Source organism: Ochotona curzoniae, unplaced genomic scaffold, assembly GCF_017591425.1.
Source record: "Ochotona curzoniae isolate NIBS_2020 unplaced genomic scaffold, NIBS_Ocur_1.0 scaffold_4506, whole genome shotgun sequence".
In the NCBI taxonomy this organism is placed as follows: Eukaryota; Metazoa; Chordata; class Mammalia; order Lagomorpha; family Ochotonidae; genus Ochotona; species Ochotona curzoniae.
This window is the reverse complement of record NW_024467119.1, coordinates 77315448-77331334: the sequence shown is the minus strand read 5'-3', so window position 1 is coordinate 77331334 and position 15887 is coordinate 77315448. Positions and strand designations below refer to the sequence as shown.

The 15887-nt window shown below is 40.2% G+C and overlaps 1 protein-coding gene across 4 annotated transcripts in view; it reads left to right on the top strand.

Annotated features, from left to right (window-relative positions):
- The window catches only part of LRBA (LPS responsive beige-like anchor protein), a 633639-nt gene that overhangs the window by 125380 nt on the left and 492372 nt on the right, over window positions 1–15887 (top strand). For all 4 annotated transcript variants that reach the window (XM_040967344.1, XM_040967342.1, XM_040967341.1 and 1 more), the window contains 5 exons: window positions 1500–1592; window positions 2618–2726; window positions 3121–3202; window positions 6228–6351; window positions 6844–7036. In XM_040967344.1, coding sequence (XP_040823278.1) covers window positions 1500–1592; window positions 2618–2726; window positions 3121–3202; window positions 6228–6351; window positions 6844–7036 — 601 coding nt within the window. The remainder of the gene's footprint in view (window positions 1–1499; window positions 1593–2617; window positions 2727–3120; window positions 3203–6227; window positions 6352–6843; window positions 7037–15887) is intronic.

Below are 15887 nucleotides of genomic sequence, written 5' to 3'. Positions count from 1 at the left end.
AAAGCCAGGAAGCAGAAACCTCTTCCAGGTCTCCCACATGGGTGCAGGGTCCCAAGGCTTTGGGCCGTCCTCGACTGCTTTCCCAGGATACAAGCAGGGAATTGGATGGGAAGTGGAGCTGCTGGGATTAGAACTGGTGCCCATATGGGATCCCGGGGCGCGTTCAAGATGAGGACTTTTAGCTGCTAGGCCATACCGCCAGTTCCAAAATGTGTTTTTTAAGAGTAATTTCGACTTTTAAATTCATTCTGATTATTATGCAGTTCACAGGTCCCTCACTTTTTAATCATGGTGAGGATTTAACAATTTAACGAAGAGTTGATATAAAACAATGCTTTTATATGGACTTAAAAAAATGGTAGCTTTATCCCAGGCATAGTAGCCTGGCAGCTAAAGTCCTCTCCTTGCAAATGTGGGATCCCATATGGGTGCTGGTTTTTTTTTTTAAAGATTTATTTTTATTATTTTTTTATTGGAAAGGCGGATATACAGAGAGCAGAGACAGAGAGGAAGATCTTCCGATGATTCACTCCCCAAGTGAGCACAACGGCCCATGCTATGCCAGTCCAAAGCCAGGAGCCTCTTCCGGGTCTCCCACGCGGGTGCAGGATCCCAAAGCTTTGGGCTGTCCTCGACTGCTTTCCTAGGCCACAGGCAGGGAGCTGGAAAGGAAGCAGGGCTGCTGGGATAGAACCGGTGCCCATATGGGATTCCGGGCGTGCAAGGCGAGGACCTTAACCACTTGCGCCACCGCGCCAGGCCTGGGTGCTGGTTTTAATCCCGACAGCCCCACTGCCCATCCAGCTCCCTGCTGGTGGCCTTCCTAGGCAGTTGAAGATGACCCAAAGCCTTGGGACCGTTCACTCGTGTGGGGCAGCTGGAGGAGACTCCTGATTGGCTTCAGATTGGTGAAGCTCCAGCCATTGCAGTTACTTGGGGAATGAATTATTGGATGGAAGATCCTCCTCTCTGACTCTCCTCCTCTCTATATATCTGACTTTACAGTAAAAAGGAGTAAATCTGTAAAAAACAACAACCAAAAAAAAAAAAACCCTGCTAGCTTTTAAAGAAGATTGATAGGTATGTAGCAGAGGAAAAAAATGAGCCTCAGAGACAGATGTATGCATTACAGTTTGCAAACAGAAACTGTCTTCAGTAGTTCCATGGAGAAATATGTATGTTGGAAAAACTTTGTGTGGATTTCTATTGTTTTTCACCAAAATAAACTTAACTTTAATTGTATTTTTTCATGAATGGTTTGAAGTACTTTTATAACTATTCACTGGAAAAGTCACTGTGTTTTCTGAATTGTATTACCAGTTTTTGGTTTTCATGAACAAGAATTGCAACAAGCCTTGAGTAAGTACATTTTTAAATGCCATGAATGTATATTAATATGTATGACTTGAAATAGATTTTTTAGTAACAAAGATATGCATCTGTAAATCATCACTTTGTATAAGTCATATTCATTTCTTTCGGATTCTTATTAATTTCAGTGTTATCTACAAACTTTTGGCATCTAAAAGCGAAGGAATCCGAGTACAGGCTCTCAAGGCAATGGGCTATTTTCTAAAACATCTGGCTCCAAAGTGAGTATGCTTGAAATGTGAAACGGACTGTGGTATGTTACTTATTTATTTTACTATTTTTTTTGGAATAAAGTTTCTGTTCTGTGGTCTCCCTAGTCTCTGTCTTTTATTGTTATTCATAAAATGCTGGATAAGTTTAATCCTGTTGCTATATAATGTAAAAATACAGTTCAACTGGTGCATGCTTGTTTTGTATGGAAATTATGTAAATTTATCATGTATTTTAGATATGAGAATTCCTTTGGAATAGGTGAATTTTTGCTGCCGTGGCGATTTACCTGGTTTACATCATCATTTGCTGTGTCTCAAAGACTGAAAGAACCACCTGGGCATTTGCCACACCATGTGTTCTGTTACATGCTTAGCTAAAAACTGAAACTGCCCAACGTATTTTCCTAACTGGAAGCAGGCAGTTTTATTGTAGGTACCAGTCTTCACACCAGGAATAGCCTGTCATTACATTTTAAATGATGGAGGTAGGACAGCTGCAGACTTTATAAATCCAGCTGGATGCCAGTAAATAAAATGTTTGTTATTGGAACCAAATGACTGTAATGGATTTTTGTATATTATCTCTTGCTGCATTTACAATACAACGGCCCTTGTGAGTTGTGATGGAGACTGTGTGGGTCCCAAAGCCTGAAATGTTTGCTTGCAAGCCATTTACAGAAAATGTTTGCTGAGTCGAGACAGAATTAATGTTTGTGATCACTCAGCTTTCGATTGTAACAAATAGTCTAAGTAATTACTCTGGAGAATTTGGTGGAGAATTTTGCTGTGCTGTGTAATAGTCAGTTTTACACTATACTTGTGTTTTTAGCTTTGGCTTATGTGTGAATTGCAGTTAACATTCTTTGCCTAAAGTTTTGGGAACCTTAAAAGTTTTAGGTCAGAGAAAATTGGTGGGTAATTGGCTTGGAATTCGTACTGTGGAAAACGTTATTCTGTTTCCTTCATGCAGCATGCGGGGCAGCGTGGTGCCCTGTCCCTGCAGTCTGCCCTGACGTCTTTCTGTGTAATTGCAGGAGAAAAGCTGAAGTCATGCTTGGGCATGGGTTATTTTCCTTGCTCGCCGAACGACTCATGCTTCAAACAAATTTAATCACCATGACCACATACAATGTCCTGTTTGAGGTAGGAATGGAGTCTGAATTTGTTCTTATTAATTCCTTATTATAAAAAGTGTCCCTATAGTAGAGTTAACTGTTTGAACATAAAATAAGGCCACTCAGGTTTTGTAGGATGCTTCTTTGATGTTATTAACGGAAAGAAAGTCTGGCTGCATTTTAGTAAATCTATTAATTTGTGAATTGCAAAAGAGCTTAATTATCTCTCAATTGTTCCTGTGTTGTATTGCCTATTTCATTTTATCATTAACTGGAAGTACAATACCGAAGTTACTGTAGATTTAGGATATCATTGGACTGAAGTGTGTACTCAGTTGCGGTGAGTGCTGCACACAGAGTTCATTGGCGGTGATGCCATTGCAGTGAGGATTCTAATGCAATGTGTCGTTTTGCTTCTGTAGATTCTTATAGAACAGATTTGTACTCAGGTGATACATAAGCAGCATCCAGATCCGGATTCTTCAGTGAAGATACAGAACCCTCGTACGTAGTTTGTATCCTTTAACAAAGCTACCTGTTGCTACTTAAAAACTTACTATGAAAATCCTGAAGTGGATCATCATTGGAGTGAAAGAACTTCAAATTGACCTTAAGTTATGTAGAAATGCTTCCACAAAATATGTTTTTAAGTTTCTAATAGTTGTATAGTGAAGGTCTTGATTTAATATTTATTCATATTTTTAACAAAGTTTTGGTTGTGTATTTAGTGATGGCAGGCTAAGTTACAGGAACTGTGTGTGGAGGTGGCTGTCTTCTTGTCAATGACAGAATACCGGGTTTGGATTTGGAAAGATATTCATATCGTTTATTGTGTGTGTAGATAGTGTTGTTTGTTTTTTGATATTCTGGTTTGTGCAGCACTGTACAAAGTGCATATTTCTCATCCTGCTTTTTAAGATTGTGTTATTAATATTAATATGCAGAGTTTTGCATTGTAATTTTTAATGCAGTGAGGTTTGTGTGTTATGATGCTTCAGTGCTCATTTTAAAAACGCCAAGCTCTGAGGTTTGGTTTTCCCAGGCTCTCAGTGAGATGTGACGTCATTATTTTTGAGTGAAAAGAAAATGTTGATTTTGAGTCAATTTAGCCTTCTTCCAAATAAGCACATGTAGGTTGCTTATTTTGTGAATTGTAGAATGTTTTCTCAGTATGTTTGGATCCACTACAATAGAATACCTGAGGCTGGGTAATTTGTAAAGAGCGGTGATTTATTTTCTCAAGTGCTGGTGTCTGGGAAGTCCAGAGGGTGCTCTCCTCTTGTGGTGAGGAGACAGGGAGAGCTGGCAAGCTCTCCTCCAAGTGTCCATGCCTCCTCTGATGTCAGGAGGGGTCTTACTCATTGAGGAGTAACTCTGATGGCTCACTCAGCTCTGGAAGAGCAGGATTACATTGGCAACACCTGACTTGGAAGGGACAGATTCCAATCAGAGCAGTTATTCATGTGGCACCTAATTGTTGGCTCAGAGAAGATAAGACTCCACAGTGTAGTGGTTAAAAATGTAAACTGCAGGCCTGGAACAATAGCCTGGTGGCTAAATCCTCACCCTGCACGGGATCCTGCATGGGCCCTGGTTTATGCCCCACATCCCTACCAGCTGTCTGCTTGTGGCCTGCGAAAGCAGTGGAAAATGACCCAAATGTTTGGAACCCCACACCACATGGGAGACTCAGAAGAAAAGTCCTGGCTCATGTCTTTGGGCTCAGCTCTGGCCGTTGCGGCCACTCGGGTCCTTCACTCTGTAAAGCTGCCTTTCCGATAAAAATAAATAAATATTTGAAAGAATAATGTGGCCTGCCTGCATTGAGCTCATGGTATATGTATTATTAGTTATGTGACCCTGGGTATATTATTACTTTTCTGTAATTTTTTTTTAAAGAAGTGTTTTTATTTATTTACTTTTGAAAGGCTGAGTTTGAGGGAGGAGAGAGAGTGGAGAAAATGAGGTTGGGAGGAAGGGCGGGGAAGAGAGAACTGCCTTCTGTCTGCTCGTTCACTCCCCAGTGGCTGCCGCCGAACGCTGAAGTCTGGCGTGGGTCTTCCACGTGCATGGCTGGTGCTCAATGACTTCTCCATCTTGCACTGTTTTCTCTGGCGCAGAAGTGGGGAACTGGGTTGGAGATTGGAAAGGAAGCAGCTGTTACTCAGTCTGGCACCAATAAAGGCAGAGATGTTGTCCTCTGTACCTGTTCCTATCACTTACTGTTTATGCTTCTGTTTCATTGCATAAGGATTAAATGAATCCATAGCTGCACTTTCTCAAGCAGTGCCTCATTGTAGTCAATCCCCAAAACTGGTGGCATTCATCTCGTTACTATGATTATTGCCCAGGTGGAGAGCTTCTTAAATTTGTCATTAGAATTCAGAACCTTTAATTGTCAAAATATTTTCTTCCTATTTTGAAATTGATGCTTCAGAGTCACCACAATTCTTGGTTGATTTAGAATTCTTAAATTTTTTATTTGAATAAATTTATTTTGATATTTAATTTTAAATTCAAGGTATAGCTGTCTTTGGGTTCTTATTAGTAAAGTTCTGGATTAAGTGCTCTTTTTAAAAAAAGATTTTATTTTATTGTTTTTATTGCAAAGGCAGATATGCAGAGAGATGGAGAGATAGATATCTTCCATGTGCTGATTCACTCCCCAAGTGGCCACAATGGCCTCAGCTGAGCTGATCTGAACCCAGAAGCCCGGATTCTCCTCCAGCTCTCCCATGGGGGTGCAGGGTCCCAAGGCTTTGGGTCATCCTCTTCTGCTTTCCCAGGCCACAAGCAAGGAGCTGAATGGGAAGTGGAGCAGCCAGGATACAAACTGGCGCCCACATGAGATTCTGGTGCATGCAAGACGAAGATTTAGCCACTAGGCTGTTACAGCAGCCGTAAGTACATATTTTTAAAGGAATTCTTTAAAATCTTCAGGTTTGGCAATTTTCAGTTTACTCTGGAACCATTATGGGAGCAGTTTTGCTTGCATTTGTTGAAGAGATAGGAATGTTGAATAGATTTTAGTTTCATTTAGTTTTTGAAATTTTAACATTGTGGGTGAAAATTTTCATAACTTTTTAATAAAAGAAGGGCTATATAGTTCCATAATTTATGTTGCAGAATCTGAGACTTTCTTACTTTCTTGTTTCTGTAATTTTATTAAAGTGCTTTTTCTTTTTTTGAAGCTTGGGTTCCATGTCTAAGAGAGATGATAGACTTCTGGGCATTTTTATTGTCATTTAATTCACTAATTGTTTATCTTGTTTTGCTTCAGACTTTTAGAATTCAATTATTTATAATTTGACTTTGCACATTCACTTATTTTTTAAAAATCCCTTGTTTATTGGTGATTTGTAATGAATGGATCATCATCTTTTTCTACCAATACTAAAAGATGATACAGAGGGGGGTTTTTTCAGTAGATATTTGTGTAAAGGATACTAGAAGTTGCAACAAATACTCATGACTTTCCATCATAAATTTTTTTGTTTGGGTTTTTATTTATTTATGAACTGTCTTGCAGAGATACTAAAAGTAATTGCGACCCTACTTCGCAATTCTCCCCAGTGCCCGGAGAGCATGGAGGTTCGCAGAGCGTTTCTTTCTGACATGATTAAACTTTTTAATAACAGCCGAGAAAACAGGAGGTACGCTTGGTCACAAAGCATTTGCTGTATTCAATAGTACTTCTGTGTGAGACTGCACTGCCTTAGAGAAATTGCTTACAAGATCATGTGACATGATTTTTCGGTGTTTTAAAAAAATCTTCACTTAAATATCAGACTGATGGAATTGTAACTCCTTATGAAGAAATATACTGCTGTGACAGTGTAGGGAAGAGCGTTGGTGGGGTGGGGTTTGTGAGGAAGGGATTCCCAGACTATACAGAACTGTCCGATAAAATTCAAAATGTAAAGCAAAAATTAAAAAATATAAAAATCAGTACAATATTTCTTTAAGGAAATGTAAATAAGACACTATCCAGTTAAATTGTAATTTTCAATACGAAATTATTGTCCTTAACTGTGTTTCTTGCGGGTATGGGAGAATGTTATTTTGTTCTAAATTTTTACTTTGTAGAAGTCTTGGGTGATTTGGATTTTTTATTCAGTAATTCAGTATTCTCTCATAACTTGCAGGAGCTTGCTGCAGTGCTCTGTGTGGCAAGAATGGATGCTTTCTCTCTGCTATTTCAATCCTCAGAATTCAGAAGAGCAAAAGATCGCAGAAATGGTATATGCCATATTCAGAATCCTGCTTTACCATGCCATCAAATACGAGTGGGGTGGCTGGCGTGTGTGGGTCGACACCTTATCCATCACACATTCAAAGGTAAGTCACTTCATGAATGTGTATTGTAGTACTTAAATTCATCGTTTTGTATTGTACTCGTTTAAGAAAATTTATATGCTCAAAGCTAAAGTAAAAAACAAACAAACTATTTTCTATAAGAACAGTGAAAACTAAAAGAGAGTCAGTGGAAAGAAATATATTTTCAGTCTCTTCAAAATCTAAACAGGTTTTCCAAATGTCCATTTTGTATGTCACACTTCATATCATAGCACGTGTGAATTTGTATTTTAAAGTAAGCCACCTTCAGAGATGTAGAGTAGTGGGAAGCTTTCGAACACAAGGTGGCGCACTCCACTCAAAGATGAGAAGGTATGGCCTTTAGCTCATGTTTTGTATAGTGAAAAAATTGATTTTGAAGACTAGTAGTCTTTTCAGAAACATTTTTAATGTTTTTAATTGTAACTTAAGGAAAAGTAAGTTTTTGTAAAACGTTTGAAATTTAGATATTTCGGACACAAAAATGGTATTAAGAATATGGTGGCTATTGCTGTTGGTAGAACTCCGTTCTCTTTCCTCCAGTGCCTTCTGTTCTCACCCCACTGACCCCAACTTGGTGGTGTCATTTCTACATATTTTCTATAGTTTAACTACTGGTATAGGTAATTCTAGACAATAAAGACTTCTTTTTCATATTTGAACTTAGGGTCATTGCTACCATACTAGATTTATTTTATCTCCTCCCCCACCTTTTGTTTTAAATTGCTGCTTTTCCTCATTTTGAGACTCATCCAAGTGGATTCATATGGTTGTGTTCCTTTTCACAGTTGTGTTGTATTCCTTATTATGACTTTGACTTACTTTGCTAATTGAGAAGCATAGTATACAGATTCCAGACTTGCTGTTATTTCCTACAAGTTCGCTTGTTGACATAACATGAAAATGTTGAGAATGCAGATTCCTTTCCAAGGCAGTGTGTCTGGTTACATTCCTGCCAGCCAGGTGTGAGGTGTTACAGCTTCCCGTTACCGCGTTGCTTGGTGTGTCCAGGGTTTTCAGAACTTATGGCTTTGATGGATGACTTCTTAATGCTGTGTTGCCATAATCTGCCTTTGCTTGTTGTTTTGCAGGAATTGTTTGAACATTTCTGGAGTCAGATATTTTATTTATGAATAGATTTTGCCAAGCTGTAGGTTTTTGGAATGTTATATTTGAGGTTTTGGATGAAAATGTTATGCTTCTCAATTTTTATTAATAAGCTTTCCTTTCTCAAAAGGAATGTAATATTATTTATATAGCTAGCTACTTACATAATTAGAAATTATCTTGAAGAAACAGGTGTATCTTCCAGCATTTTATTGATCATGGAAGTTATCTGATCAGTTTTTGCCTTATCTTATTTCTAGGTATTTGAGTAACCTGAGCAAGGGAGAGAAGAGGGCAGGAGAGATGGGGAGGAATATTGCTGTTAGATTGATGGTTGTTGAAGTGTAGCCTGCAGACCCTTGGCACCCATGAGACGTTTGCAGACAGTCTGTGAGGGTCTCCTTGTTTCTCAGTGTATTTGTGTGGTGGTAGATTTTCTTCCTATATTTCATTCGGTGTCAGGCAACACATTGAATACAAAACAAGTGTAAGACTACAACTGTCTTCTTTGAAGCCGGACTTTGAATTAGAGTTCTGCCAAAAACATTAAATAATAGTTTTTCTTATTCTTAGTATTGAAAATCATCTTTTTAAAAAAATATATTTATTATTTTTCCTCCTTGAGAGTCACAGAGAAAGACACAGAGCACTTCTGTGTGTTCGTTCACTCCCCAAATGAGTATTTCTCTGAGGATCTAAGTAAACCAAAGCAGGAGTTTGGTCTGTGTCCTACCAGGGTGGCTGGACTTGACGCCTCGGCCATCACGTGCTCTTCGCATGGTCTGCGTTCTCAGGAACTGGGAGCGGAGCCCAGAATGCAGCCCTAGCACCTGCTCTGAGGCAGGAGCCTCCCAGTGGCATCGTTACTCTTGTATCATGTGTTTTCCCGTCAGGACATGTTATTGAGTTATTTACACAGATGGATTGGTAACTGGTTATAAACGTTTCCTTATGAATACTTCAGAGTAGAAAAACACCCGAGATATTACCCAGCCATCTCCTTTACTTTATAGACAGGAAGTTCACAAGGACCAGGCTGTTGGTCCTAAATACCCCTTCAGGACATTGTCTCGAAACTTTCCATTTCTTCTTCCCATTTCTGAGGGGAGAAGGGCGATAAGAGGAGGAACTACACCCAGCCTCCCGACCATCCCAGTACCCGAGGGTGGGGAACGGCCACCCAATGTCAATGTCAATATCAGTCCAGGATCCCGGGGTGGCACACGTACCAAGGGTTTCCCCGTGCATACGATAGTTCTGACATGCTGTCACTCTTGCTGACAGAAGAATTCTTCATATGTGAAAATGATTTGTGTGGTGCATATGCCACGCAGTGTTGTAAGGGACAGTTGCAGCTAAGCTACCTTATTTCAGAACATACCATGTGGCCATCCCCATCCAAACCCACTCCTCATCTCGAGGACAGTTGCTATGTTGAGTCTTGTGGCAATAATTGGCTTCTTTAGGGAAAAAATCCAATCTTAATGCATTATCTAATTTTATCTTATACATTAGTATACTGTATAAACTCTTCTAATATTTCCCCCATCAAACCTTTTACATCTAAGATTATTATTTTAGGTTCAGTTCATTCTTTTTCTCTCTTGTGAATGACTGTGATGTTTAAAGATTTATTTTTATTATTATTTTTTTTTTATTGGAAAGGCGGATATACAGAGAGGAGAGACAGAGAGGAAGATCTTCCGTCTGATGATTTACTCCCCAAGTGAGCGCAACGGGCCGATGCTATGCCGATCCGAAGCCAGGAGCCTCTTCCGGGTCTCCCATGTGGGTGCAGGGTCCCAAAGCTTTGGGCCGTCCTGGACTGCTTTCCCGGGCCACAGGCAGGGAGCTGGAAGGGAAGCTGGGCTGCCGGGATTAGAACCGGCGCCCATATGGGATCCCGGGCGTGCAAGGCGAGGACCTTTAACCACTTGCGCCACCGTGCCGGGCCCGACTGTGATGTTTAAAGGCTTCAGTAGAGCTGTGACTTTTAGATGCAGTAAATTTGTTGTGACTTAGCTTTATATGTATGTGTACTGAGGTCTGAGGCAGTATTCCCATGAAATATTTACCCTTCCCAGCTTTGTTACATTGCAATGGACTTTGGAGTTTTCCTTTTTTTTTTTTTCACTTGAAAAATTCCGATTAATTGATGCTATGACTCACCAATTGAGTTATCCCAATGTTGAATAGCAGTGGTTGGGCCCAGCGCTGTGACCCAGCAGCTAAAGTCCTCGCATTGAACACACTGGCATCCCATATGGGTGCTGGTTCTAATCCCGGCAGCTCCACTTCCCATACAGCTCCCTGCGTGTGGCCTGAGAAAGCAGACAAGGATGGCCCAAACCTTGGGACCCTGCACCCATGTGGGAGTCCCAGAAGAGGATCTGGGCTCCTGGCTTTGGATTGGCTCAGCACCGGCTGTTGCACTCACTTGGGGAGTGATTCACTGGATGGAGGATCTTCCTCTCTGTCTCTCCTCCTCTGTATGTCTGGCTTTGCAATAAAAATAAATAAATCTTTTTTTTTTTAAAGATTTATTTTTATTAGAAAGGCGGATGTACAGAGAGGAGAGACAGAGAGGAAGATCTTCCGTCCGATGATTCACTCCCCAGGTGAGCGCAACGGCCGATGCTATGCCGAGCCGAAGCCAGGAGCCTCTTCAGGGTCTCCCACGCGGGTGCAGGGTCCCAAAGCTTTGGGCCGTCCTGGACTGCTTTCCCGGGCCACAGGCAGGGAGCTGGAAGGGAAGCGGGGCTGCCGGGATTAGAACCGGTGCCCATATGGGATCCCGGGCGTGCAAGGAGAGGACCTTAACCACTTGCACCATTGTGCCGGGCCCAAATAAATGAATCTTTAAAAAAGAAGAGGAAGAAGAAAAAGCAGTGGTGTAGCTCACAGAAGCGGGAGTAAGATCGTGAAGTCTACTGCTATGTTCCATCCTACAACCTGTGATACTGTTTGACTTATTTCTGCACAGTTTTGTCTTTTGCCTACTGTTTGTAGTTCTTTATACACTCACAAATTACTTCTGCTATTTAAGACTTAACCAAGCTGAAAACAGGAGCCAGGAGGTCACAAAATCCTATATGGACATCTGGGGCCCAACGTCCTGAGCCTTCATCACTGCTTTCCCAGGTGTATATTAGCTGGAAGCTGGAATGGAGAGTGAACTCAAACCCAGGACCCACATTTGGGATGTAAGTGTCCCAATGGTGGTTTAACCTCTTATGTCAAGTGTCCACACTCAAACTGAGAAAATTTCTAACTAGTCTTTCACTGTTCCTCTGGAAAAAAACATGTCTTCCTTTGTATTCACTTGGCCCTAATATGTATTTGTAGGCTTTACCTACGTAAATGACTTCTCCACGGCCTTTTTCCCCTTATTCTCAGGCTGTATCAGTTCACATGGATTTGAAGCCCTTTAAATTGAGTCAGTCCTTCCCTCATTCCCTACTTAGTTATTGCCTCTCTTTCCTCTTCTATCTCCTTTCCCCCATCTTTGAGCCAAATCAGGCCCTCTCTGCAGTCTTGCAGGCAGGTGTAGAATGACTCGGGTGTCTGGTACAGTGCGTGCCCACCGTCACGGCCCAGTTGACCGCCTTCCAGAGCTTGTCGGTATCTCTTCCTCAGTTGCCATCTTCTCCGTTTTCTCTCCAGTGTGTGTTTACATGGGCCTCCTGCCACCTCTCTTGCCCTGATGGGTTTCCATGTTTCTCCCTCTGTGACTCCGTTTCTGTTTTGTTGCTTCCCTACGCTTGTGGCGGTCATGTATTTGGGCTGCTGTACCTCATTGTTGGTCATTGTATGTGTAGGTCTCACTCCATTTGCCCGCTGCTTTTCTTCCCACTTTTCCTTTTGTCTTTATATATAACTTTTTTTTTTTATCTCTTTCTTCTTTATTGTCTTCTATCTGAGTCCTAATTACCATCAGTTACAATTAAGGTCACAGAAGAAGTGAGAAAGATCCTGTTCTGAAAGAAATTAAGATTGAAGACAACATATGTCCAAAAATAACTGGAAAGTTGCAAGCAGTAAATATCCTAGAAGAAACCTACACAGGGAAAGGAAGGGCAGCTTCTGGCTGAGGCCTCCTAAGAGGAACAGGTGCCGTTGACTAGAAGCCTGGAGAGCCTATCAGAATTGGACCTGGAGAGAAGCAAATGACAGGAATCACTGGGAGGGGAACTGCTCACCGCAAAGCCACGGAGATGGCTGAAGGCTCCTGCAGCGAATTGTTTGGGCGGTTGGGGGTGTTGGGCTTAAAGGAGGAAAGGCTTCATTTATGTAGCGTGTGAAATCAGTATTTTTCCTAAAACTCAGCTTTTACAGTCAAACCTAAAATAAGCTTTAGGTTTCTTTGTGTACGTAAACCTGCGTGTGCCAGTGTGTAGTTTTGTTTGTTGGTACTTTCTGTGCTCCATTGACTTAAGGCCTAAATATGTTAAAATCTGTGCAAAAATAGTAGTTGCTTTGAGGAGTAGGCTCTTGTACCTACTTTTGGCCAGGAACCAATATTTGATGCAAGTTTTGGGATTCCATATATAAAGTGGAATAAAAGCAAGTTAATTTTTATCTGAGTAGAGCTATGCTTGTTATGTTTCTTTTTTTTTTCTATAAAAGTGTATCTTAAAAAATAAGTGCTCAAGCATTGCTGAACTCTGTGAGGAAAAATTTTAAATTACGAGTTTTTAGTTTCTGATACATGTCTTATTTCTGTGTGTGAATTTTCATTATTTAAAAGACTATAAAATGTATATAAAATAATCTATTTGAATACTTCTGTCTTCATTTTTTTAATTTCAAACCTTGAATCTTAAAAAACATAAAATGCACAACTTATGTGCTAGAGTTTTTTAAATCAATATTTAATAAAGTTTATGATGGAACAAAAGTGAGTCAGTAAATCGGTGAACAATTGGTACCCTGTTGTTAAAAATTCTGGGATTATTGAAACCAAGTCTTTTCCTCTAAATATATTTACTCTAAAGCTTTTAAAAAGACTCTCATGCATAGGCTATTGAAGTGATGCTCCTTTTTTTTGTGCAAGCATTTTGAATATCAAGTGCAGAAATGTATAACCTGGTTTTTGATAAAGAACTGATATGTAAAGAACTGATGTTGCAGAATTGGAGCCCGTTTGCAGAGTTACATCAGGATACATGCAGCTGCTATAAAAAGCCATAGAAACTCAATTGCAATTTTATTGTCCAGTTTGATAGATTTCCTGCCACCTTTGTAGTAGGGAAGCTGTTTGTCACTGCATGCCTCTCCTGCAACAGCTGAACTAGGCTTTAGAAGCAGTAATAGGCTCTTCTGGTCTAACTGTGCTGCGTTGGTTACTTGGGTGTCAGGATTTCAAGTATACTGGTAACCATTGTAATTTCATTGTCTTTTTTTTTTTTGCTGCTGTTGTTGTTATCTAGGTTTTTATCCCTCTCTCCCTGTCAAGTGCTTAAAAAGCACTGTTCTTTCATGTCCGAATCCTTCCACTGTTCAGTTAAACGTGTGGCACTCTGACATCTGAGACTTCTCAAAAGCATCCTGTTTTATAAATAAAACCAAAACCTTAGATAGTCTGTTTTGTGTAGACTCATGTTATCATACGGTAGAATGATTCTATGATTTAATGAAAAAATAAAATTTGGTCATATTTGATCTAAAAATATAACATGAATTATGTTGTTTTTCCAGATGATGAGGTTGAATTGACTTAATTGTCTTGGAAATTATTTTCACAATTTGATGAAATAAATGCCGTAAGCATAAATCCTAGTCACTTTATATCAGAAAAGAAGTACTATTTGGATTAGGCAAAAGCATATAGAAGTCAGCTTTTGAAAAATTGTCTATGTAGTTTTTTTTAAATGTATGTTTAAGAATCAGAGACATAAACTGTCAATGTACTAAGTGCTTATTGCAGGAAACTGGAAAAAACATAGGCACAGAAAGTGAAAATCCCCCATTTCCCGCGCGCCCATGTCTAACCCAGTATTATGGTGCAAGACCTTCCTTTTCATGCGTAAACATCAGCATACATGTTTGTATGAATACTTTTTTACAAAATTGTGATCGTGTTTGTGCTTATAGTCCTGTGTAATATATGAGTTTTAGTTTTCATTTTTAAATATAATTCGTTTTCATTTGACTTGACAGGCACAGACTGAGAAGTGAGAGACATTTTCCATTGCTGATTTATGACGATAGCCCAGACTAGACCAGGTCAAATTAGGGGCCTAGGACTCGGTCCATCTCTTGCCCATGAATTTGACAATGCATATTTGGCACATACTCTTTCTGGAGAAGTAAAGTTACAAACAGAAGCTTCAGCTTTGATGTCACACCTGAATGAGTTCTAGGAAGCAATGTTTATTAAATGAGTCAAGTTTACTTTTCTTATTGTAGTGTTCTCCAAAATTTTATGTGGAAAAATTGGTAGAGGTCATATTTTAAACAGTTATTGAAAACTGCCCCTTTTTCTGCCACACTAGCTCTCAAAATGATTTTTATGAAAAAGGGAAGTCTGTTTTCGTATTTGCCATGGTTGCTTACTAAAAAAGGTAAACTTCTTATTAAAACAGTGACAACTTTGATGTTGCAGGAGAAGGCAGAATTTATTTTCCCTCTAATTATTTTAGATATGTTTGCTAGACTGCTGTATATTAGAATGACAAAAAACAGATTCACAAGAGCATGCTGAATTATCATAATTATCTTTTTCTTTTCTCCCAAGTTATTTTTTTTCTAAGATTTACTTATTTCTATTGGAAAAGCAGATCCACAGAGAGAAGGAGAGACAGAGAGAAAGATCTTGCATCTGCTGATTCACTCCGTGAATGGCTGCAAAGGCCTGGGATGAGCTGATCCAAAGCCAAGAGCCAGAGGCTTCTTCCATGTCTCCCACGCGAGTGCGTGGTCCAAAGGCTTTGGGCTTGCCTGTTTTCCCAGGCCACAAGCAGGGAGCTGGATGGGAAGAGAAGCAGCCAGAACATGAACTAATGCTCATATGGAATGTTGGCACTTGCAGGATGAGGATTTAGCCATTGAGCCATTGCTCCAGGCCCCAATCTGCTGCTTTCTTAGGTACTTATGGACAAGGAGCTGGATAACAAGCAGGACAGCTGGTACTTCAGTCTAGACTCTGATGTGAGATGCTCCACTACGACACAGTTCCCCTGACACTATATTTTAGAGTAGAGTTTGAACCTTTTATTTATTTATTTTCTGGACCGTTTTAACTCCGTTCAGGCAGAAAATATCACCAGAAATGAAGCATAGTAGCATCAGCAGAATCAAAAGGCAAATGACAAATCCAGAAATGCTTTTTAGAAACAAAATATATACAGCATCCTTTATCTGTCAGGTACTCTGAAATTGGTGGGAAGACATAACAGGACATGATTCAGAAACCTGCTCGAGTAAGGGCATTTAAAAGTGGCTGGGCCAGCTTTGTGGCATAGTGGGGTGAGCTGCTACCTGTGATCCTGGATTCTCATATGGATTTGAGCCCTGGCTGCCCCACTTCTAATGCAGCTCTCTGCCGCTGCCAGCCTTGGGGTGCAGACAGACATGGCTCAGGTCAGCTTCCTGCACCTGTGTGGGAGACCTGAAAGAAGTTCCTGCCTCCTGGCTTCAGGCTGCCTCAGCTCTGACTGTTAAAACCATTTGAGGAGCAAACCAGCAGGTGTAAAATCCCTTTGTCTATCCTCTGTAGCTCTGTGATTCAGATAAATGATAGGTAGGT